At 54.3% G+C, this 24,486-nt stretch overlaps 1 protein-coding gene across 9 annotated transcripts; it reads right to left on the minus strand.

The window, feature by feature from the left end:
* Window positions 1–20: 20 nt before the first annotated feature.
* On the minus strand, window positions 21–24,270 carry SEMA4A (semaphorin 4A). Of its 9 annotated transcripts, none has more exons than XR_005362363.1 (16): window positions 21,318–21,452; window positions 16,848–17,012; window positions 15,236–15,396; window positions 14,288–14,350; window positions 13,934–14,032; window positions 13,608–13,713; window positions 12,766–12,882; window positions 12,345–12,469; window positions 12,018–12,190; window positions 10,848–10,998; window positions 5,028–5,208; window positions 3,269–3,381; window positions 3,018–3,175; window positions 2,617–2,717; window positions 1,381–2,270; window positions 21–435 (listed from the first exon to the last, which is right to left on the minus strand). XR_005362363.1 is itself a non-coding variant. In XM_038543057.1 (15 exons), exons 2-15 carry the CDS (start codon window positions 16,981–16,983, stop codon window positions 1,675–1,677), a joined length of 2,280 nt encoding a protein of 759 aa, XP_038398985.1. In that variant the 5' UTR covers window positions 16,984–17,012; window positions 24,184–24,270; the 3' UTR covers window positions 1,026–1,674. The 9 variants fall into 9 exon arrangements, 5 of the variants coding, with proteins under 5 accessions (XP_038398985.1, XP_038398981.1, XP_038398983.1 ...); XR_005362364.1 differs by lacking the exon at window positions 21–435 and adding an exon at window positions 442–857; XR_005362362.1 differs by lacking the exon at window positions 21–435 and adding an exon at window positions 1,026–1,284.
* Between the last annotated feature and the right edge of the window lie 216 nt (window positions 24,271–24,486).

Raw genomic sequence — 24,486 nt, forward strand, 5'->3', positions numbered from 1 at the left:
CATGGAGCCTGCTTCTCCCTCTGCCTGTGTCTCTGCCTCTCTCCCTCTGTGTCTCTCATGAATAAATAAATTTTAAAAATTTAATTAAAAATTTTAATTAAAAAATAAAAAGAAAAAATAAAAAGAAGCCATAGAGAAAGAGAATTATTGGAATGTGGTAGCAAAGCGTGAAGGTGGTACAGAGGGTATGGTCAGTGGGGGCTTATGGGTAGTTTTAGAGAATCATTTTTGCAGAGAGGTGGGGGAGAAAGCCAGACCACAGGGCACTCAGGAGGGTGAAGGCCTCCCTGGGGGAGCCACGGGCAGGCGGCCAGAAAGGACCCTGTCTAATGTTTGGTGAGAACAGGGAAAAGAGAACCATTGGTGGGCAGGGTAGGGGGGATGGTTGGGCAGCATCATCCTTTGTTTGGATCCTGCAGAGAACAGCCAGCACACCTGCAAGTGGGAGAGGGGAGGTGGAAGGTGAGAGAGTGGTAGAATGAGGGGCAACGCTGGCAGTCTCAGCAGAGGTGGGAAGAGGCTTGGGGATCCTCCAGGGAGGTAGCCCAGGGGTGTGGACAGAGCACTATTTGTCAGATTTGGGAAGTGTGTGGCCAGAATGGAGGTGGCTGTACAGTGTCTCCAAAAATTCAGTTCACCCACAGTTGACACCACCTGCGGCTGTGGAGAAGGGAAGGGGAGAGACAGTGGGACAGCAGAGGATGGGAAGCAGCGGGTGTTATGATGGATGAGGTGCTGCCCAGGCCAAGCTGAGGCTGCTCCACAGGGACGGCTCTGGCCTGAGCTCAGAGTTGGAGGCACTCTCTGGCGATGCCCGAGCAGAGGAAAAGGCTGCGGGGTTGGTTCTGTGCAGGAAGCTGGCAGGGGCAGAAGAGGTGGTGTACAGTTGGAGAGAGCAACCACCCCACAAACCAAGCATTCCTCCCTGCTGCAGCCCTAGGGCTGCCTGCCCCCTCCACCCCACAGTCCTCTGCAGCAGCAGCAGCAGCAGCAGCGTTTTGCTCTGACAGAAACAGCACCAGCAGTGAGATTTGTCTTTTTAATAAAAAATAAACTGTCTGTGACAAGCAGTTTTCTGAATCCCAAAATAAAGGAAAGGGGAGAGGAGAGAGATCAAGGTCAGCCAGAAAAAGGAGTGAACAAGGCTCAGATTACCCCTGTTATTCTAGCCGGGCCAGCAGGGACCAGAATCTCCCCCAAACAAAACAAGAAGGAAGGTGGTCAAACTTCCAGAAGGACTTCCCAGGAGTCAGCAGTGCACGGTTGATAAGGGAAGCAGGAGCCCTGGGAGAGCAGAGCCTTGGTGGGTGGTATGGCAGCTGCTGCTGCGGGGGCAGCGGGCATGCAGGCTTGTTTATACGTTGGTGAACACTCACTCACATGTTGTAGGGTCTCCTGAAGCAGTCTGTTCCTGGAGGATCTTGGAATGGCCGGAGCTGAAGGATCCGCTCTTATTTGACCCAGGTTGGGACAGGCGGTTGGAGAGCCCACGTGTGTGGTACAGGGCAGGCCCCCAGGGGGTCAGGCCACTGTATCAGCCTCTGAGGGCCACTGTGTCAGCCCCACTGAGGGCCACTGTGGCATGGCAGGAAGGTGATCTTTTGTGCTGTGCTGTCCCAGGTCCCCCCAGCTAGTGTGCCCGGGGGCCCCCCTCCCCCAGCCTGTGCCCAGAGTTTAAGCCACATCAGGGCCTAGATGGTTGTTGTCAGCGTCCACATTGCTGGTAGAGGTCCTGAGTTCCTTGGGAGGTTGGAGGTGCTGCTCTCGACTCAGGGGGGCCTTCTCCCCCGGGGGCAAGGTCTCACAGCCCTGTACCTTGCCCCGGGCTCGGAGCACCCCCAGCGGGGAGGTGAGGAGGAGGAGGAGGCCTCCTGAAAGCACCAGGGCCAGGAGTACTGTAACTGTGAGGAAGTGGGGCCAGTAGGACCGCGGAGCAGCCAGGGCAGCCCCACCACCAACCCTGGTCAGTGGGGCCTCCATGCGCTCCCGGGGAATGCCCGCCAGTTCAGGGTCCAAGGCCAGGGGCTGGTCCTGGCTGTGCACCCAGTAGGAGACCACAGGGTACGAGAAGCCATTCTCTGTGGCCCAGCACTGGTACAGGCCCCCCACCCCACCACGCAGCAGCAGCACCAAGGAGCCATTGTAGACCGCGGCAGCCGAGGCTTCTGGGACCTGTGCCAAGCCACGACTCCAGCGATAGGAGGCCAGGGCTGACAGATGGGGGCAGGGGAGCTCCAGGATGGAGTTGGGGATGGCCAGGACTTCTTTAACTGGAGATGGAGGGAGGGGGAAGCGCATGAGGGAGGGGGAGCAGGAGCTTGGAGGAGTACTCCCAGCATTTGGACCTGACTCCCATCTCCAGCTTCCATGGCAGTTCCCAAACTCAACTCTGATCTCTCGTCTATCTCGTCTGGACCCCAAACTAACCTCAGTCCATCCGACTCCAGCTCTGACACCAAAACAGACTTCAGCCTCAATCCTGAATCCCAGCTTAGATTCCTATCCCGCCTCCCTAAACCAGGACTCAAATCCACCCCAAGTCTGGGTGCTGAGGGAAGAGATGAAGGCAGAGACGCCCACCTGAGCCTTCCCACTACCCCCTGGTTTCACACTCACTCATTTGGGGGCGGCTCTGAGACTGGAAGCTCCTGCCCATGGGGCCAGTGGCACATGCCCAGTTTGGATTCCCTTGCTCCATGTCCTGTCTCCAGGACTTCCTGAGAAGGCAGGGAAAGCAATCCTCAAGCCTTGACAGGGACCAAAGTGGGAAGAGAAGGAAGAAGGAGAGGGAAGTGGGCCCGAGACAAGACAGCCAGAGAGGAGGGGAAGGTGAACCCAGGAGGGCTAGAGCGGCTTCAAGCCTGTTTGTGGCAACTCTGTCCCAGGAAGAACCTGCCACAGGATAGGGATTCTTGGAGGGAATGTGCCAGTAGTCCATGGAGGGAGGAAGGATCATGCATGCTGGGTGAGAAGATCCTGGTGGGCCCGTTGCGACCCTGTCCAGGACAGGCACTCACGGGATGGGAGTAGGCAGGAGGCAGCAGGTTCGAGACTCAGGGTCCCAGGCACAGTGGGGGTCCCGGGCAAGGACACAGTCCACACAGCTCTCATAGATGCTACAGTTGGCTCGGGGAATCCTCCAGATGCCCCCTGAGAAGCCCACAAACACTGCGCCCTGGAAAAGAGAGGGATGGTGACAGGATGCCTCACCGCACCCAGGAGGGATCCAGCACCCAAGCCCCCCACCTTGCCAGAGGCCCCTTGCCACCTGCGCGGGGGCCAGCAGCAAGTTGCGGACAGGTTCAGGGAACAGCTGGATTTCCTCCACCAGATGGGCACTGTTGTCCTCACTCACCACAGCCTTATGGAGGGACCCTGTGGCTGTGGGGAGGGAGAGAGCAGAGCTGTCACCCCATCCATAGACCCCCGTCAAGCTGCCTCTGACCCCAGATGGCCTCCCAACTATCAGAACATTCCTTCAGAGTGAGCTGGGCACGGACACAGGTCTGTTAGGCTGCTCCCCTCTATGCCGGGGAGATAACATGATTTCTGTTATAAATGGCTTGGAACCCCCTGTCCCTCTGTCTTTGCTTTTCAGGAACCCAACCCACTTCCTCTGTGGAGTCGGGCAGTGGACAGCCGAGTGCTTCTGTAGAAAGCTCGCCGCCGGCCATCCTCACCTCCAGTATGTGTCCCTACTCCAGGACATATCAGCAAGGTCCACACCGACTACCCGGTACCCACTGCCACCTCCCCAGCTGGCTTTCCTGATCCGCCCTCACTCAAAGTCGACCTCTGATCTCCTAACACCCTAGGTCATGGGCTCATGTGGCATGTTTGTTGTGCATCTTGACAGATTCCACCAGCACCAAGCTTCAGTGTGTTGAGCTCCCCACCAGAGCCCAGTATGTGTGCGGCTAATGTCGTGGTCGGGCACATGTCCTGAGAGAATCAGCACACTTGCAGGTTTCTTCCACCCAAGCTCCAGCTCATCCACCCCCATCGGGCCCTCCACAGACATGCCTGGCAGCCTTCCACATCGCCCTGCCGACTCTCCCCTTCTCTCCACAGTGACTTTTGAATCTACCTCTCTCTCCTCAAGCCTCCCACCTTTTCCACCTCTTGTTCCCAGCCCAAGGTACTGTGTCCTCCTCCTGCACGGAACACAAAAGCCTGTCCATAATAGCTGTGTCTGCTTCCCAGCCTTACCTTCTACTTCTTCATCCCATCCCAGCCTGGGGGCTGCCCCCTTCCTACATTCTGGACTCTGGCTTCCTGCTCCTTCTGCGACTTCACCTGCCAGTTATCCCCTGGCCTGCTCATTTCTTCTCCATCTGCCTCCCTCCTGGATCCCCATGACCTTCTCATCTTTAAAAAACAAAAGCAAAGGGGATCCCTGGGTGGCTCAGCAGTTTGGCGCCTGCCTTTGGCCCCGGGAGTGATCCTGGAGTCCCGGGATCGAGTCCCACGTCGGGCTCCCTGCATGGAGCCTGCTTCTCCCTCTGCCTGTGTCTCTGCCTCTCTCTCTCTCTCTCTCTATGTCTATCATGAATGAATAAATAAAATCTTAAAAAAAAAAAGCATGCTGGTGGGACCCCACGACTTCCCCCAGTCATCCCCCCCACCCAAATTCCCCTTCAAGGCCAGCTTCCTAAAGGCGTGGCCCTGCCCTGGCTGCTCCAAACTACCTGCCACCTGCCCAGTCTTCACGGCTCTGGCTCTGACATGGCTTTTCCAGTTCTGGCTCTGACATGGCTTTTCCGGGAGACAAACAGCTCCTCCTAAGGCCACCAGAGCCCTCTTTGTTCTCTCCGCCTCTAGACTCAAAGTTCAGAAAGGATGGATTCTGGGCTGTTTGGTTACCCCACCGTATTCTTGGAGCCTAGCAGGGTGCCAGGCCCACTGTACATGTTCAGAAAGCGTTTGTTGAGTAAAAGCATGAGTGAAGGAGCTCCACGGCTTCCCTTGTCAACCTGTCTTGCAATCCCTGCTTGGTCACAGGGAGACACCTACAGCACTTTACTCACCGGTGCCCAGGTACATGACCAGGTGGCTGTGCCCATCGACGCCCTGGGCTGTTTCCACTGCCAGCTTCGTGTACTCCACACCCGACTGCACCAGCAAGGGTGTCCCCATCACCTGCTCATCCATCAGGAAATGGTCCTTCATGAAGGTCAAGGCTTTATCAGAAGAGGGGCCTACAGAGCACTAGAGGGGGAAGGAGGCACCTCAGGTCAGCACATGCCCTCCCAGCGGCTCACCATTGCTATTTCCCCTCCTCCCTCCCAGTGCTCCAGAGGAGGTCCTCATCTTCTTATCTCAGGTGTTGAGGGCACAGGGGTGGTGGTGAAAGCTCTGGAGCGGCCTGGCTTTGATTTGCAGGCTCTGCACACAGTGCAGTGTATCATCGGCCTGCTGTGAGGAGGCAACGCATGAATTTGTGAAAAGTAATTAGAACGGGGCATGACATGAAGTAAGTAAATGTTAGCTGTTATCTCTCCCTCTCCTTGGTGCCCTCACTAGGGGTGCCTGGCAGTCAGCAGGAAGTAGGATGAGGGAAGATGCACTCACGTCCATAGCCCCAGGCTCACTCAGCACAAGACCTGGCACACAGCTGGTACCCAGGAAAGGTTTGCTGAGTCAGTGACTAAATGAAAGATCTCACAGAAGGAGGGGGTACGGCAGGGAGCACTCCTCCCCACGGTGTCACATGAACTTGCTACATGAATCTGGCACAGCCCCTTCTCTATTCTGGGCCTCCTTTTTTCACCCATAATATGGAGGGGTGGAGGGCAGGGGGTGGGCCGACTGTTCTGTGAAGACCCTGCCAAACCCAGCATGCTGTATCCTGATCCTCTGTACCCTAAGGGTGCCATCTCAGGGCCAGTCCCACTCTGTCACCTGCCAGCTGTGTCCTCCGACAGGCTGCTCCACCTCCCTGAGTTTCAATTTCCTTATTTGCAAAGTGACGTAATAACATCTATATTTCATTCTGATGCCAGAATGAGCACATGCACCTCCTCTCACTTCCTCCTCACCCCAGAAAGGGGAGAAAAGAAGAGGAGCAAAGACAGCCCCAGTGTAGAAGCTGGAAAGCAAATGAGCGAATGGTAAAAGACCTAGCAGAATTTTCTTAAGCCAGCCCTGGGGTCACCAAAACTATCTGATTTACAAGGCAGAATTCCTAAAGGTCATGGATGAGCGGCCCCCACTGGGAATGGGGCAAGGGAGGGGCTGTGTCAGAAGAGTATTTGAAGGTGTGTAGTTGGGGCCCTGGCCCCGGACTGGAGGCTCCTTCTCTGGGGAGGGTAAAGCAGAGGGTGGCAGGCACACCACGAAAGCTGGGGGTGAAGGCAGGGAAGCAAAGCACTTGTGGAGACTCTTCCCCCATGGCCCCGCAGGACCAGCAGCTAGGCTATCTCCCTCCAAACACAAGGCTAGAAGAAGGCCCCAGAAAACTGACTGGGCGTCAGCAGTAAGACCTAATACTATTGATATCAAGGGTCTCGGAGAAAAGCTCTCAGCCAGGCCATCTTCTCTGGGGACATGGGGGGGCCCAAGCAGACCAGTCACATCTCCCCCTGTGTAGCTTCCAAATGGCCTCACATCCTCGCTCTGAAATGTGAGCAGAGAGCCCAGGGCTACCAGACACATGAGTTAAACCATGAACATGAAAGAGACCAAAACAAACAAATGGAACAAACAAACAAGAGGCTAACTGATTCAGAGAAAAGAGACATTCACAACAAAATATGATCACTTCCTGAAGAGAAGAGCGTGTACCCATGAAACCAGAACAAAAGAGGACTCCTGACTTCAGAGAGGGAGACAGACATCATGCGTATCCCAAAGGAAGACCCACAATCATGGTGAAGGGGTCTTGCCCCCAAGTCAAACTCTGACTTGACCAAGCCTTTAGGCCCAACCTCCAGTGAATCTACAGGAAATACTGCAACCCCACCCTAGAGATGCATAGTAACCAAGGTCTAGACTGAAAAATTCAACATGACAAGTAAATGGCAAGAGAAAATAAGAAGATAGAAAAGAAACACAGGGGATCCCTGGGTGGCTCAGCAGTTTAGCACCTGCCTTCGGCCCAGGGTGTGATCCTGGAGTCCCGGGATCGAGTCCCACGTCAGGCTCCCTGCATGGAGCCTGCTTCTCCCTCTGCCTGTGTCTCTGCCTCTCTCTCTGTGTCTCTCATGAATAAATAAATAAAATCTTAAAAAAAAAAAAAAAAGAAAAGAAAGAAAAAAAGAAAAGAAAAGAAACACAGATTAAAAGAGACTTAAAAGAACAACTAATCCGAGGGGCACCCGCCTGGCTCAGTCAATAGAGCGTACCACTCTTGATCTCAGGGCTGTGACTTCAAGCCCCATGTTGGATGTAGAAGGTACTTAAATACATAAACTTAAAAAAAAAAAAAAAAAAGGAGAGAGCCAATCCAAATTTATATATCTTATGTAGATTTTGATTCAAGTAAACTGTATTTTAAACAACTCTTACGACATCTTGGAGACTATTGGAAATTTGAATGCTAAATGCATATTAAATAATTAATCATGGGATCCCTGGGTGGCGCAGCGGTTTGGCGCCTGCCTTTGGCCCAGGGCGCGATCCTGGAGACCCGGGATCGAGTCCCACATCGGGCTCCCGGTGCATGGAGCCTGCTTCTCCCTCTGCCTGTGTCTCTGCCTCTCTCTCTCTCTCTCTGTGACTATCATAAATAAATAAAAATTTTTTAAAAAATCTGATAGAAGGATTCGAAGATATAATTGAGACACCCTAGGCAGCCTGGGTGGCTCAGAGGTTTAGCGCCTCTGCCTCTCTCTTTCTCTCTCTCTCTCTGTCTCCTCTCTGTGTATTCTCTTTTTTTTCTTTCTCTCTCTGTGTATTCTCATGATTAAATAATAAAATCTTTAAAAAAAAAATTGAGACACTCTCCCAGAATGTAGGGCAAAACCGAAGACCTGGAAAACTGGACAGGATTTATAAAGAAGACCAGTCCAGGAGGTCCAGTAAGATGTGACGAAACATTCCAGCAGGGGAGTCTGCTCCATGAGGGAAGAGACTTCTGTCTGCTTCATTCACTGCCGTGTTCCCCAGAGCTTAGAACAGCAGCAGGCAGCCTCGGAAAATATTCATTAAATGAAAAGATAGTAGGAGGAAATTGTTCAAGAGAACTTCAAGCTGAAGGAACTAAACGTACAGGCTGAGGGTCAGGTTACATGTCCAGTAAACGAACACTCCCATCAAAGCGCCAACATTTCAGAACAACTAGGGACCAAGAGAAGGCCCTATAAGATTCCAGTGAGAACAGGGACTTTCAGAGACTGAAGAATCAGAAGAACTCTGCACTGCTACCCCCCTGGAAGACAAGAGGGCAAGCCTTCAAAGTTTTGTAGGAAGATGATTTCTAATCTAGAATTACATGCACACATCAAACTACCAAATGCAAAAGTAGAATAAAGACATTCTCAGACATTTTTAGTCTCAAAATATTTACCTGCCATATATATCCCTTTCCAGGAATCTATGGAGGCTCTGCTCCACTTAAGACAGTAAAGGGGCACCTGGGGGGCTCAGTGAAATATCTGCCTTCAGCTCAAGTCATGATCCCGGGATCCTGGGATCAAGCCACACATCCAGCTCCCTGCTCAGTGCGGGGGGCGGGGGGGTGTCTGCTTTTCCCTCTGCCTCTCCCTCTGTGTGCTCTTCCTTTCTCTCAAATAAATAAATAAATATTTTTTAAAAATAAGATAGTAAAAAAAAAGGGGGGGGGGTGCCTGACTGTCTCAGTTGCAAGAGCATGTGACTTGAACTCAGGGTTGTGAGTTTGAGCCCCATGTTGGGTGTAGAGATTACTTAAAAATAAAAATCTGGAGCACCTGGGTGACTCAGTTAGTTGGGCATCACTTTTGGCTCAAGTCATGATCCAGGGTCCTGGGGATCAAGCTCTGAGTCGGGCTCCCTGCTCAGCGGGGAGCCAGTTTCTCCCTCTGCTTCTGCCCCTCACCAAGCTCATGCTCTTTCTCTCTCTCTCTCTTCTCTCAATAAATAAATAAAATCTTAATAAAATAAAATTAAAATCTTAGGGGCATCTGGCTGGCTCAGTTGGTTAAGCATCTGCCCTTGGCTTAGGTCATGATCCCACAGTCCTGAGATGGAGCCCTGTATTGGGTTTCCTGCTGGGCAGAGAGTCTGCTTCTCCCACTCCCTTTGCCCCTCATTTCTAATCATGTTCTCTTTCTCTTGCTCTCTCTCTCAAATAAATAAAATCTTTAAAAAATAAAAATATTTTATAAAAGATAGTAAAAGAAAAAAAAAAGAGGAAGCTATGGGATGTAAGAAACACGAGAATGTCACAGAGATACAAAGGGAATGCCCAGAATGATAAGAAGGGAAATTCCAGGGCAGCAGCAGTGCCCAGGACAGAGGGGTCCCCAGTGCAGACTGCAGCAGGCAGGAACCACTTCCAGGAAGATGAGACTGTTAGAATGCCTAATCCATCTGTCTTCAGAAGAGATGCAGATCATTGAGGAAGAGTTTGTGGTTGAATTAATGATAAGGACTTAGAAAACAAAGCAAGCCAAAAAGAAGGAGGAGGAAGAGGAGGAGGAGGAGGAGACAGAGAAAAAAGAAAGAAAAGAAGAAAGAAAGAAAGAAAGAAAGAAAGAAAGAAAGAAAGAAAGAAAGAAAGAAAGAAAAGAGAAAAGAGATCATTATTTACCCCAAGGAAAATTTTAAATTATGCAAAAAGGAAAAGTAATCATGGCCTGCTACCTGGCTCAGCTGTGCATAAGAGTCCTAATATAAATATTGATCTAACCAAAATTATTATATAACTATGTTGGGAGATGAGGGGTGGGTGCAGTGTTGTGCTGGTGGAGCAGTTCTGGGGTGGGGGTGGGGGAGCCCTGATTTGTAGTGTTTGCTGAATGTCATGGCACGCACTTCCAGCATGGCTAGTTTCAGGCTACCAGTGTTATGTTGGTGCACGTGAATTTGGAAAGAGAAGCCAAAAACAGTTCTTGCTGGTTGCTCTAGGCCAGCTCCAGCACATACGTAACTGGGTGGGGGGTAGGAGAGCACGGGTAAATCTTTAGCATCCAGAATGGGAATTCAAACATCAAGAAGTAGCAATAAAAGTATGGCAGAGATTTAGAGATTTGGAGATAAATACAAAAAGGCTAAAAGAGTTGAAGGTGGTTATCCTTCCAGAGAGGGAAAAGTGTAGGACAGGGAATAGGGCTGTTTTTTGTAACGAACCATGTAGAGGTATATGATTCTATAAATGGTGGCCGTATACAACTCTGATCAAAACACAAAAGTTAGGGGATCCCTGGATGGCTCAGCGGTTTAGTGCCTGCCTTCAGCCCAGGGCGTGATCCTGGAGTTCCGGGATCAAGTCTCGCATCAGGATCCCTGCATGGAGCCTGCTTCTCTCTCTGCCTGTGTCTCTGCCTCTCTCTGTCTCTCGTGAATAAATAAATAAATAAAATCTTTTTTAAAAAAGTTAAATAAGAATGCAGATGAAGATGCCCAGCCAGTCCTTGGCACAGCCCATGCTCCCTTGTTTCCTCACTGATACACCCAGGTATTTGGTGTGCAGGTATTTGGTGTGCACTTAGTGAAGGGGGGGGATTTCTCTGTGTGTAGGATGGGTTGGACACCTGTGGCATCTGGACTGCTGGAGCAGGTGTGCACCTGAGCAGACAGGACTGGTTAGGGCAGGAAGCACTAACATTTATTGGACATTTATTGTGCCACGACAGGTACTTTGATGTGTGGGATGTGTGTGTATCAGTGGCAGTGGGGCATTGCTCAGTTTTGGGGGTGGTACTCACACTGCCTGGCCGGGGACTGATCTCGGGGACTCCATAAGTAGTCCAGCGTGAAGTCTCTTTATTCAACTCCTTGTACTTCCCCTCAAAGACACGCTTGATGTCCTTGAGAGAGAAGGCACAGACAGCAGAGCTCCTGGTCCCACCAATCTGCCTGTGGACAGCCAGAGGGGACACGATCATCTCCTCTGCTATTCCAGGAAGCTCTTCCTCCAGCCCTGGCCCACCCTGTGAGAAAGCTCTGGAGGGCAGGAGTATGGAGGGCTGGGTTGGCCTATTGCTACTTACTTTCCCCCCAGCTGTGATGATAAGGGCTAGAAGAGATCCTGACTCTGGCTCATCTTAGGATTTGAAGTGTGATTATCCTTAAGGACAATTAACTGGGGTTCAGGCCTTGGGGTGGCTCCTGCCTTTCCTGCCCAGACTGGGCTGTACCCATGGAAGGGGCAATGTAACCAGCTCCCAACAGGCTCCAGATGAAGCCCTGTTCCTGTGTCCCATGGATTTCTGATCCTCAGACAACCAACCAGAGCCTGACTATGAGATTTTTCTTATTCCTTCAGCCCCAGTCTGTGGAGACAGAAGGCTTCTCTTGTTCTCTTTAACCTGATTGTGGCACACACATGTTCTCAGCTCTGGATGCCACTGATACCAGCCCCTGCTTACAGCAGATAGTTCTGATACCTGACATGTCATCAGCAGGTACCTAAACAGTGGGGCCAGATCACAGCAAATCAATGAACTTTTCTCAGTCTCTCATCAATGACTATTTTTATCTTAGTGACACTGATGGTGTTTCCCTCTTTGCTCTTGCCACTAGGAAGCTCGCGGCTAACAGAGCATCCCAACATTGCATAAATGACAAACGTTTATGATGTGCTGACGCTATCCCTGCCTTCTTATTCTCCTTTCACTTCCATTTCTTCATCAGTTTTACCTTGTCTGGTCTCAATGTTTGCCTTCCGTAAGCTGACTCCTATCCATTTTGGAACCGGGTGGGATATAAACGAGTAAAAACCTGAGCTGTATTTTCCCATCTACACGAAGGGCGCAAGTCAGATTTCTGGGACATAATGATGGTCACATGCCTTCCTAGGTGAAGTGCTCACGTCACCTAGACCCAAGGGACCCCCGACCCGCGTGCGGCCCCCTCGTTCCCGCCTAGCGGCTCACCACTGAGAGCTGAAGGTCGCGTAGACGCGGGGCTCGGCGGGGGCAGCGGCGGGCAGCAGGACGGCGTGGCGGATGACGTTGAAGGGCAGCTGCCCCGGCTGAGAGCACAGCAGCTGGGCCTTCAGGAAAGTGGTCCACTTCTTCTGCAGCAGCTTGTCCCCGCCCACGTCGTTCTGGCGCCGGGGAGCGGGGTCAGGCACGCCCCCCGCCAGTTCCACCCACGGCGCCCGCCCCGCTCCCATTTGACCCTGGGCGCTAGGCCCCGCCCCTGACTACTCCCCATTGGCTTCTCCCACGGCCAGCCCCGCCCCCGCCTGGGCCGCAGACCTTGCAGACTCTGGCCACCCGCGACGTGTGGAGCTTCTCAAAGAACTCGAACTCGCTGGCTGTCTCCTCGAAGAAGAAGTAGACGAAGTGGGTCGAAGGGATGGCTGCCACGAAGGAGGCGTCCGCTGCGGGGCGGGGCACATAGGGTTAGGGCTGGGACACCCCGAGGCTGGTTCTGCAGCGGCTGGCCGAGGGAGCTGGCCTGGGGCGGCTCCGGGGGTGCCTGCTCCTCCCTCGGTTTACTGGCGCTCCCTGGGGGCGGGAACTGCACCCCTCCCCCAGCAGTGCTGCCTGGCACCGACCCGACTCTGTGCCTCAGTGCGGAGGACCGCGGGATGCAGTGACCGCGGCTCTCGGCTCTCGGCCCGCGCTCTGCGCTCAGGGCAGGGCCAGACCTGTGCTGGGGGACTCGGGTCCTTACGCTGCAGCCAGCGGAGGAAATTGTCGGTCTTGAGGACGGGCTGGGGTCCCAGCGTGCGGATCAAGATGGGCTCGCTGCCCAGGAAATTGTTCATGGTGCCAGAATAGAGCATCCCATCTAGGGCAGAGGGCAGAGGCCTCGTCGTTGGAGGGTGCCTCTGCCCATTTCAGGCCTGCCTCTACTCGGCCAGCACTCACATCCCTCTCCAGCCTCCCTGTCTGTGCTCCACGCCCTCCTGCGGCGCCCAGAGTCCAGGGCACAGATGCCACTGGGCACCCTCGTTAGAGAATATTGCTACAGGGAATAGCCACCGCAAGTCCTTCTGTGTGCTCACTCACACACTCAGCTAAACCAGCTGCCAAATAGAATCACCCTTTCTTCCCCAAAGGTGGCTGTGTCTTCTGCTTCCATACCTTGGTCCTACCCTCCTCTTCCTGGAACATCTTCCCTGCCCACCTACCTATCTTTCAGGGTCCCACTCAAAAGCCACCTGGTCCAGGAAGCCAGAGTGGAGAGTCTGTCATGGTTGGTGTCAGGAGGGCACAGACTGTAATCTCTGAGTAACCTCTACAGAACAAATGGCTGAACCTCAGGCCTCTTCTCTGCCTAAGACCCTTCCCAGACCCTCTTGCCAATGTGAACCTCTCTGTACCTATCTCCCTCCACCTCCTTTGTGGCAGCTTCAACAGGAGCTGATGATTGGGGTGCCTAAGTCTCTCTCTGATCTGGTGCTCAGAGGCTCCTGGCTCCCCTCCCTCAGTCCCCTGCCTTCCAGGAAACTGTCAGCTTCCATATTTCACAGAATGACCCAGGCAAGCAGATGTTGGGAACCTGATACTCACCTGCTAAGACAGCTGTGTGCTTATGGGCAGGGTCAAAGGGACTTTGGCCCTTCCCTTCCACAACCTTGTCCTCAGAGATGGGCAACAGGTAGGAATCTTGGAGTTCCTAAAGGGGGGGAGAGGCTGGGGGCCAGAATGCCAGAGTCTCATGTCTGGGAAATGAGGGGCCTGAGGGAGGGAGAGGGACATGGAGGGGAATTCGGGCAGGAAGCTCACAAGTATCCTGCATCTGGAAGAGCAGGGTTTTCCAGAGCTACAGAGGATGGCTCAGGAGTAGATGTGAGAAGGGATGCTTGGGTCTGAGAATTGAGTTCCCAGTAACTCACAATGAAGGTACAAGCGGGGCTGAAAGCGAAGGTGCCACAGGCATACAGGTGGGTGGCATTGACAGAGACCAGGACACGGATAAAGTTGAAGCACTGTGTCTGGGGAGACAAAGAATTCAGGTGTCCAGGCCACTTGCCCCACACTCTTGGGCTGCACGGGCTACCCCTCACTTCCCAGTGGGAAGAGGGCCCAGAGTTGTTGAGGCATCCCTGGATGTCTTCACAGAATGTGACGTAGACCATCATCATAGAAAGAATCTTCCTCTACTGCCTCCCCAACCTGAGGTCATCCGTGATGGTCTGGGGACTCTGGGGCTCTCCACCCAGAGCCCCTAAGCCCCCACCTCCACTTACCTCGATGCTCTTCTTCTTAAATGCACATTCATTCTTTTTTTGGTCACTGGCTGGCCAGGGTATCTGCAGTGGGGAGTTGGGAGGGAGAGGATATGAGGTCTTCCATTTTAGCTTTGACCTGCTGTCCTGTCCTTGGGTCTGGTGTGAAGCCACCAGCAGGCACAGTGATCAGTGACAGGCTGATGAGCTGTAATAACATCAATTTGTGACCATGGCTGTTACTCTGATGATACTGGTATTCATTTTAGGACATGGCTCTGTGGTAGAACATGGCCTATGGAATCAGACCTCAGTGTGAATCCAGGCATGGCCACTTACTGGTCGAGGGGTCCTAGTCCATTGTGCAGGCTTCTAGAGGACACAACCAGGAACGTACGTAAAGTACCTAATACAATGCATGCTACACGGAGCAGCAGTTGACAAACCACACCTTTCCTGCGGAAATTGTTTAAAATGTGAGTTCCTGGCTCACACCTCAGAGACTCTGCATTTTCATTGAGCATCCTTTATGCACAGGTGGCCCACAGACCACACATTGAGAGACACAACCAGAGAGATGTTCAGTAATCATAGCTCTCCCCCTCCTTTCCTTCCTTCCCCCTTTCTTCCTCATATTGTTCCCATTAGCAGGGTGACTATAATTTAATACAGAAGCTTCAGTGATTTCTACCGGTGGATGGATATCATATTATTGATATAATTTGAGTCAGTGTTTCTGTTGTATGTCAATGATTTCCATATCAGCCACGTTAGCAATTAATATTATTCAATCAAGATGCACAATGCCAGCAAATAGTGAGACCACTGTGGTATTTCTTATCTGTCCGTAACAGGAATTACTCATTACTGCTCTTGGACAGTGAGTCACACATGGGCAGTCCAGGCACCGGACAGCTGCCAGCCCCCACCACACTCCCAGCCCAAGCCCTTCGTCCCTGGCCTCCTCACCATGTTCTTCAGCTTTGGCATCCCTGAGTCCTGGATATCCAAGGCCAGAATGGTCTCTCGAGCCCCCACATAGAGAGTGCCTCCATCACCACTCAAGAGCAGAGTGTCAAAATCCTGGAGGCCCTTCTGCTGGAAGAGGCTGAGAGCCCTGCGTCCATCCCCTGTCGGGAAGTGACGAGAAGGGGTGGGTGATGAGGAGTGGGTAGGTAGGCAATTGATTTTGTGGGGATGGGGAAGCATTGGCACAGTGTGGTCCCAAGGCCATGGCAGCTGGGCCCACTTGCCATCGGCAGCTCCCCCTTCAGCCACCCTACTGGCAGCACAGGAGCTTTGTGTTGAGCCAACAGTGGAGAGAAAAGGCAGCCAGAGACAGGGTAACGACAGCCCAGGACTGGGAGAAGATGGCCTGCATCCAAGAGATAGACAAAGCGACAGGAAGTAGAGTGAGGCACCTGGATCCTCTTCCAGGCCTGAGGGGCTGGGGGGTGGGGGAGGATCCGCTAGTCCTCCCCCAGGGAGGAGCAGGGTGAGCAGAAAACAGACAGACAGGACTGTGTGTCTTGGTAGCTGTGGGTTGTAGGGCCACACTCACCGACCCCCCTTGCCTTCCTCTAGCAGGAAACGTATACCACTAGAATCACTGTGCAGGCTGAGCAGAGAGCAAACATGTTTTCAAAGGCCCTGTGGGCATGCCTGGACGTCCCCGGGGCAGGGGAGATGAGTTGGTTACCGTAGGCTGACTGAGGCCCTCCTCATCACTTTGGTGTGGCAGAGGGTGCTGTGCGTGTGCTCCTGTCCCTGGGCACATCAGTGAGGGGCTCACGTTCCTCAGGACTCTCATGGGTGTCTTTGCACCTCGGCCCTAGTTAGAGGACCAACTGGCTAAGTGTTACCTTCGGAAGCTCTGACAATCTTGGGACCAAAAGGAGAAGTGGGTACAAGGTGCTGGAGAGGGTAGCCTCCCCCAGAGTGGGAGAAGCCCCTTGGTTACTGAGCTGACCAGCCTGTGGCATAGCCGGCTGCTCATCTGCTTCCCCCCCAGGACTGCCAGCACCCCAACGGCAGGGCTGAGTCTCATGGCACAGTGGCCAACACTGGGTTGCCCCAGACAGATGTTAAAGATGCAGCAGTGCTCAGGGAGTCCTGCCCCTACAACTCCTGCAGAGCCTGAGGCCCCCTGAGCCTTCTCCCTGGATGTCAGAGGGCCAGTGGGTGCCCTGAGTCCTCTTCCCTGGGCCCATAGACATGGAGGCTGCGCAGTCCAGCACGGTCTGTACCGCCAGGTCCACGGATGACCTTGGCTTTGGTGGCCCATGAGGGGCGTGAAAGCACTTAGAAGTGCCAGCCTGATGACTGCACCAGGTAAGGAGGGAAGGAGAAATCACCTCCTCAGAGAAGCACCCGGCCCCTCCTCCCCGCTCAATCTTCCCCCAGCCACCACATAGTGTTTCTTCACTCACTCCTTCCTCAGTCTCTGGGGCTCTGACACCAATCTGACATCAATCTGAGACAGTAACCTCTCTGTATCCCTTTTCTCCTCTCTCCCTCCATCCCTCCCTTCCTTGCCCTGCCAGCTTAGCTGGCGCCCCATGCCTGGCCATCAGACACTCACCTGCCCCGAACGTGACCCTGGGCAGGGGCCCCTGCCCACTGCCCCCTGCAGTCAGCGGCAGCCATGCCAGAAACAGTTGGAAGAGGAAAAGGCACAGGAGGCTCCAGGGGTCCAGGCCCAGGGCGAGGAGGGCCATGCTCAGCCAGAGGCTGTCACCAGATGGCTCTGGGGAAACAGGCACCCAGGCACTCCCTGGGTGAGCAGTCCTCACCACATCCCCCCCGCAGGGACCAATCACTGAGCCCCAGGCAGCAGAAGTACTCGTGGGGGTGGGGGTTGCCGGGGAGGGGACAGGTTCCTTTGCACAGCGCCCTCAGAGTCTCACTTCCATCATCCCTAGGCGCCAGCCTGCTGCCTCATGTTCCCCTCTGGGTCGGAGTCCTGCCGTCAGGCCTGTCCTTCTGACCCCTGGCCACCACTGGCCCTGCTCTGCCTTTCCTCATCTTACTCTTAGCAAGACCTCCCTGCTGTCTACTCTTTGCCCTCCCTCCCCATTGTCCAGAACTCAAACCACTGTCTGGCCCCAGAGAAGGGGACTCCCAGGGAGCAGATTCCTTCTCTCATAACATAGATCAACGGGGGATCCCTGGGTGGCGCAGCGGTTTGGCGCCTGCCTTTGGCCCAGGGCGCGATCCTGAAGATTCGGGATCGAATCCCACGTTGGGCTCCCGGTGCATGGAGCCTGCTTCTCCCTCTGCCTGTGTCTCTGCCTCTCTCTCTCACTGTGTGCCTATCATAAGTAAATAAAAATTAAAAAAAAAAAAAAAAAAAAAAAAACATAGATCAACGGGACCCATCTGCCCCAGCACTTTCAGGTTGGATACCCTGGTGCTGCACCCTTACCCCTGCCCTCAGATGACCCCGGCAGGCCTGCGCCGGCCTGCTCCAACCTCTCCCCTTGCCCCAGCTGGGCGCAGGTCTTTGATGCTCAGGCCTACATGGCCTTCTCATTGCTGGGAGGTAGGCTCCCAGCACTGCCCAGAGCCTCTCTGCAGCTGCCCTATCCCTGGGCTCTGTGTCCCTGGGTGGCTGCATCAGCGTCCCCAGGACCTTGGACCCCCAGCCACCCACCGAATCCTACATACCCTCGAGCCAGCCACAGTGCAGAGCCCCCAGGTGTCTGGATTCTTGGGTGGAGGTGCATCCAAGAGAAAGGAGGGGGTTCCCAGGCCCCAGAGGCAGGGGATGGAAGGCTCAGCCTGGCTGGGCCGGGAGTGCGGCCCTCCAGGAACCCATAGGGCCAGAGCCAGCACTGGGTGTTCTGGAAAACCAGAATTTCAACCTCTCGAGTCCTGACAGATCCTTGGCTTGGGCGGAAGTAGGGGGGGGCAGGGCGGGCCATAGAAGGAGACTCGCCTCCGTCTCCCTTCCTTTCGCTCCATCCATCCAGAAAGTTGAAAAGACCAGAAAATTTCTGGGTCATGTCAGCCACCCTCTGCCCTCTGCCATACCACAACCCTTCTAACCAGCCCAGGAGTGACTTCAAGAAGCAAGAGCTCAAGACCTCACAGATGGGAGACATGACACCCTCCTCTATTCCTCTTTCCTCACCCGCAGGATGAGGTCCCTCCACAGCTGTGTACTCAGAAGTGCCTGCAGCAGTCTGACCTTCAAACCTCCATGTCCAGCTGGGGTTGCAACAGCTGCAGGAGGCTGGCCCCCTGGCTGTGGCTGTGGCTGTGCTGAGGAAGTCCCCTCCTCACCTCGGCCTCCCTCACTCCCAGGGCAGCATCAGGTCTCCAGAGGACCCCAGAGCTTGTCCTATCTGAGCTCCCCGGCAGGACTGCTCACCTCTCCTTGGGGGCCCTGGCGGGGAGCCTTGTAATGCAGGGTTAATGAGGCATCCAGCACTGAGATCTCACAGCCTATAAAGTGGGTTGTTTCCGGCCCACTCAGCCCAACACTGGCTGGCAGCTGGTTTAAAAGCACAGCTAGCCCAAGCTAACCTAACTCCCACTGGAGACCCAACTCCTTCCCTGACAACTGGCCCTCAGGCAGGACGTCCTTCCTGTCCTGAGACCGCCATCCCTCTGGCATGGGGCAGCCCTGGTCACCCCTTGAAAGAGTTCCTTGGCCTACTTGCCCTCTTTCCTTGCCCCTCTGCCCCTATTTTCCCTGTTTCCCTGGGGGTTGGTCTCAGCCAGTCCCCTTCTGACTATTTCGACTCTCCCAGACTTGCACAGAAGCCGGCAGCCAGGTCCTTGGGAGAGGCCATGGGCCAACCCACTCTCAGAATCAAGGGAAACTCCCACCTGGACCCCACCTTCTGCACCTCTCCAGAGCCCAGCCCAGATCTGGGACCTGCCCTGGCCCTGGGCCTCTCTGCTCCAACAGATCGGCTTATCTGGGTCACGGAGGAGTTCTGATGGGGGGAGGGCTGTGGGGGAAGCACGCTCCCAGCCCGATGCCCTTCTTATGCCTGTGGAGGTGTTCGATTCAACATACTGGTCTTATTTCATCCTTCCCCAAGACCTGGGGGTTTCCCTCCCGGCCCAGGTCAACTTTCCCAGCCCTCCAGCCAATATGGATAGTTTGCATCATTAAGCTTTGGTCTAACCACCATTTTTAGCAGATAGGCACCATCATAGCTCCATTTCACAGGTGAAGAGAGTGAGGGTCAGGGAGATCACACAGGGAGAAGCCAAGGTAGGCTCAAATCTGCCTCATTCAAAAAATGAATGCCTTGACCACCCAGAGGTCAAGAGATCTCTCCACCCAGAGACCACTCCGAGAGGGAGTGCTCACTCCTGTGATCCTCCCTTAGCTCTGAGCCACTTGGACTGGAAAGACAGCTGGGAGGGTGGGGGTGGCAAGCTCTGGCTCTGCTGGACCCAGAAACCGTATCTCAGGGACTCCTGACCCAGGAGGGAACAGAAACCTCTCTGGCTATCAGGTGGAGGTCTGGGCCCCTCATCCAGCAGGGCCATCAGTTCCGGTTCTGTGGAAGAGGCTGACAGGGACGAAGGGCACCTGCTCTACCACTGCCCCTCTCTCATGGGAGGCTCTGGAGTTACATGCAACATCACACAGCCATCGCCATGCTGCAGCTGGGGGTCCACAGCCAGAGTGGCTTCAAGGGCACATGATCTGGGCAGTTACAGGAGCCCACATTCAGAAAGGCCCATGCAGGTTCTGCTGTTCTGCCATCCTGAAGGTGTTTGATCATTCTGGACACAGGACCACAACACATCTTCATTTAATACCAGGCCTACAGATGATGCAGCAGGTCCTGCCCACAGCATCAAGGAGGCTCACAGCTGAAAGAGCCCCACCTCCTCCTTCACTGTCCAAATGAAGAAACTGAGGCCCTGCAGGGGAAGTGTCTCGGTGAGAGCTGGAGTCGTGCAGCAGTTGGGGGGGATGTTGCGGGTGGTGAGAAGGGGTCAGATGTTCATGGACAAGGCCTTAGGGGCTATGACATTTCATAGCCCCACTGTGGGGGCCCCCAACTCCTCTCTCTCCAGCCTGGAGACCCCCCTAATAACAACAATATTGTCCTCCACCCCAGGATCCCCCTCCCCTGGAGACTGCTCCCCGACGGCCCCTAGATCACAGCAGATAGTGGCCCTTTCCTGCCAGGCTTTCTGGCCCAGGGTAAAGATCTAGTTGTGGGGGGTGGAGGTGGGAGGAGAGATGGAGATGTCGTTCTCCATCTTGTCCTGTGCTCACACCCTACTCCCTTACCCCATGCTCACCCTCTGCACCCCTACGCTGTGCTCACCCCCCGCACCCCTGTCCCATGCTCACCCCCCACACCTCTAACCTCTGCTCACCCCCTGTACCCCTACCCCATGCTCACCACCCCCCATACCCCTACCCCATGCTCATCTCCCCACACCCGTACCCTGTGCTCACCCCCTGCACCCCTACCCCATGCTCATCCACCCTGCACCCTACCCTGTGCTCACCCAGAGAACTCTGGGGCACTTTGTCTCTGTGGTGCCCCAGGGCACATAGATACTTCACTGAGAGGGGCTCTAGGGGTGGGAGAAAGGCTTTGCCAAGGACCCAGCAGGTCCAGTGGCCCCTTCTCCATCTCCCTTCCAGCCTCAGGGGCAGCCCCTGAGAGCACAGTCCTCAGGAACATCAGCCTCCTGGGTCCCCTTCCTCAGCTCCATATGCCCTGCCCCTGGTTGCCTTCTTTTTTATGATCACAAGCAAGTCAAATCAACTTATATTTAGGTGCCTACTGTAAGGCACTAGGGATGTCCCTAGCTTCTACTCCCCCAGCATCCCCACATCTCTTCCCACCCACACCATCTCTCAGCCTCCTTGCCACCCACCCAGCCCAATCCCCCCTAACCCTTTACCCAAGGCCTCCTAGGCTTCTTCCTCCAATCTGACTGTGCTGGAAGGCTGAGCTGAGTGCCGCACACAATGGCCCGACCCCAGCTGTCTGCCCCCTCCTCAGGGCAAAGCCAGCGCCAGACAAAGGCCCGCCCCCTCCCTTCAGTTCTCCTGTTCCCTTACCTGGAGTTTGGGGATGCACCGTGCTTCCCTCCCCTTGGAATGCCAGGCAGTTCCTGTCTCCCAGTGCCTCCGTCCCTGCCACACCCCCGCCCCCCATCCTCAACCCCATCCCGCCTCACTGGTCCTCAGTCACCATGGCGACCGCATCTCTAAGTGGGAGGGACTAGAATCTCCCCATATTCTTTCTCCTCCTACCCGTGTCCCCCCCAGCCCCACCTTCTGCGGCTCCTGAATCCACATGTGTGGGGGAGGTGGAAGGGGAACACTAGCCCCTGGGGGGGAGTCCTTGCTCAGCTCCTCTCCCCCTGCCAGGCAGGCATCCCCTTGCAGATGTCTGCCAGCTGGGTTCAGGGGTCATGTGGGGCCAAATTCTCTCTTACGGTCAGTGTCTCTGGGTTTCCCTCTTCCGGGGGAACTGCATCTGTGTCAGGGGGGAAGGGGTCCTACCTGGCTGCCAGCCAGCCTGACCCCATGCAAATTGAGTTTGCCAAGGAGGCAAGGGAACATGCAAATATCTGTGCAAATAAGCTGAGAGGCAGGGTCTCGGTTGAGAAGGCTAAGAAGGCTCTCTGTTCCTACTATCCTGACTCTCCTGACTCCCCTGGGAAGGGGTCCACTGCCAAATTCAGATTCTGCCATTTCTTCCCAAGCCACTGTCCCAGAAGCCTTCTTTGGCTAACCCTGTGAGACCTGTTAGGAGAAGTGCTAGAAGAGGAAGGATGAGGGCAGACTGCAGAAGGGACTTTCCAAAGGTCTAGACCAGATAAGGATGAAACAGACACAAGCCTGAGCTGGCTTTCTTCCCACCTATGAAAGAGTAAGCAGGGCTCTGGCTGGAAGCTTTGCATCTGGAAGCTTTGTCCTCTCCCAGCCCCAATCCTGACCAACCCTACTTGCCTTCCTATCCCCGCTGGACCTCAGCTTCCTCACTGGTAACATGAGAGTTGAAATAGCCCTTCTAGGTTGGCCGCTCTCCGCTTGGGGGAGGACCATTAAAAAGGCTCTGTGGGGCCAGGGAGCAGAAGCCCTGGGTCCTTGCTGTGTGATCCTGGGCAGAGTTCTCGTTCTTTCTGATTCACATTGGTAAAATAAGGGCTTTCCACCCCACCTGGAGCAGTTTGGCTCATTTCTAGACTTCATAGTATTTCTAAGAAGAAGGAAGGAAGTGTGCTGGTGCCAGCCCCAGGCAGAGGGTTCCAGAGGCCAAGTTTAGTTCCCTTTCAGGTCTGGGTCCGGGTGGTAGATGAGCATTTCCTTCTGGGGCGGGGTAAGGAGGGTAGGCATGTGCTGAAAGCAGAAGTGGATTCTGAGCAGAGCCTTATCACCACACACACACACACACACACACACACACACCAGTACAATTCCTCATTCCTCGCTGCGGCTGCTGTCAGCCCCTTGGCCTTGGGGTCCTCAGGGCTTGCCCACTTGTTCTCTTCTCCCCCTGCTCTGGGGCACATGGTTGCAGGAAAAGAGATGATTGCAAATTAAGGTGGCAAGGCCAGAGGCAACCGAGCTAGTGGTGTAAGAGGAAGGAAGAAGGTCGGATTAAAGAAGGACTTGTTGCCTGGGAGTGTCCCTGAGTCTTTCCTCTACCTCCTTCCCTGCTTGGGGACTTGGGTGCAGCCTCTGGAGCAGAATTGTAAGGGCTACATTTCTGAACTACTCCAAGGAAGCAAGGTAGAGGGAGCCTGCAAGCTTCTCCTGGCTCTCTTCACCCTAGATTATGCAGGGGACCCTCTCCTGGCCTTGCTATATGGAATCAGAACTTCCAGGCAGGAACTAGGCTGTAAGGCAGAAGGGACCTAGTCTCAGGCAGTGGCCATGGCTGTTGTTAGAAATGTGCTGAGGTGGGGCACCTGGGTGGCTTCATTGGTTATTCAGCTTGGGTCATGATCCCAGGGTCCTGGGATAGAGCCCATGATGGGCTCCATGCTCAGTGGGGAGTCTGCTTCTCCCTCTGCCTCTGCCCCCTACTCGTGCTTGCTTTCTCTCTCTTAAAGAAATAAATGAAATCTTTTTTAAAAAGAAAGAAAAAGGGCAGCCCCGGTGGTGCAGTGGTTTAGTGCCACCTGCGCCTGGGGCATGATCCTGGAGACCCTGGATGGAGTCCCACGTCAGGCTCTCTGCATGGAGCCTGCTTCTCCCTCTGCCTGTGTCTCTGCCTCTCTCTCTCTCTCTCTCTCTCTCTCTCTGTCTCTATGAATAAATAAATAAAATATTTTAAAAAATAAAAAAGAAAGAAAGAAAGAAAGAAAGAAAGAAAGAAAGAAAGAAGGAAGGAAGGAAGGAAGGAAGGAAGGAAGGAAGGAAGGAAGGAAAGAAAGAAAGAAAGAAAGAAAGAAAGAAAGAAAGAAAGAAAGAAAGAAAGAAAGAAAGGTGCTGGGGTGAGCTGGACACTCAGTGCCTGGGTCCTGTTCTGGGTGGAGAAGGAGCGAGAAGCTTTCTACAGCCTAGTCTCCATCTCTCCTGCTAACACACATGCAGTTCCATTTCCTCTGGCTTGTCTCACCTCAGTTTTCCCATCAGTGCAAGGATGGGGTGTCAGGGCCCCCTGTCTGTAATTACAGGAGGGGCAGCGGGTGGCTGATGGAATTTATCACAGGATGGTCCCAGGAAAATAAGATGGGACAGTGAGGAGACACAGTCATCCTGCCCCCCAGGCTCTGCCCCCACCCTGAGATTTCAAGAGCTGCCCTCCCCGCTCCTTGTCTGAGGCCACAGGACCACCGAGAAGGACCCCCTATGTTATCCACTGAAGTTGGCACAGATAGTCTATGCCCAAAGTGCTAGGAGACTGGCACCCTTCCCTCCCACACTCCCCCAGGGACCATGGTCCCCCTCACCCATCACTTTCCAGCCTTACCCCCAGCCCAGAAGAGGAGACCCTAACCCAGGCGTCCAAGACTTCCAGCAGAGTCTGCACAGGGCAGGGAGTGGAGCAGTGGCAGGCATGGTGGGGGGGGGGGGGGGCCCTGCCAGCCGCCTCCAGTGCCCCAGTTCCCAGGCAGCTCTTAAAGGGACCAAGACGAATTAGCTAGGGACAGCTTAAGGGGGTGTTTGTAGAGGCAAGTGGGTGGTGGGAGAGGATTAGCTCTGCCAGGGGCAGGAGGACCAGAGTGGGGGACCCCACACCTCCTCCATTGCTCCGAAAGCCCTCAGATTCTTC

The sequence above is a fragment of the Canis lupus genome, chromosome 7, assembly GCF_011100685.1.
Source record: "Canis lupus familiaris isolate Mischka breed German Shepherd chromosome 7, alternate assembly UU_Cfam_GSD_1.0, whole genome shotgun sequence".
NCBI lineage: Eukaryota > Metazoa > Chordata > Mammalia > Carnivora > Canidae > Canis > Canis lupus.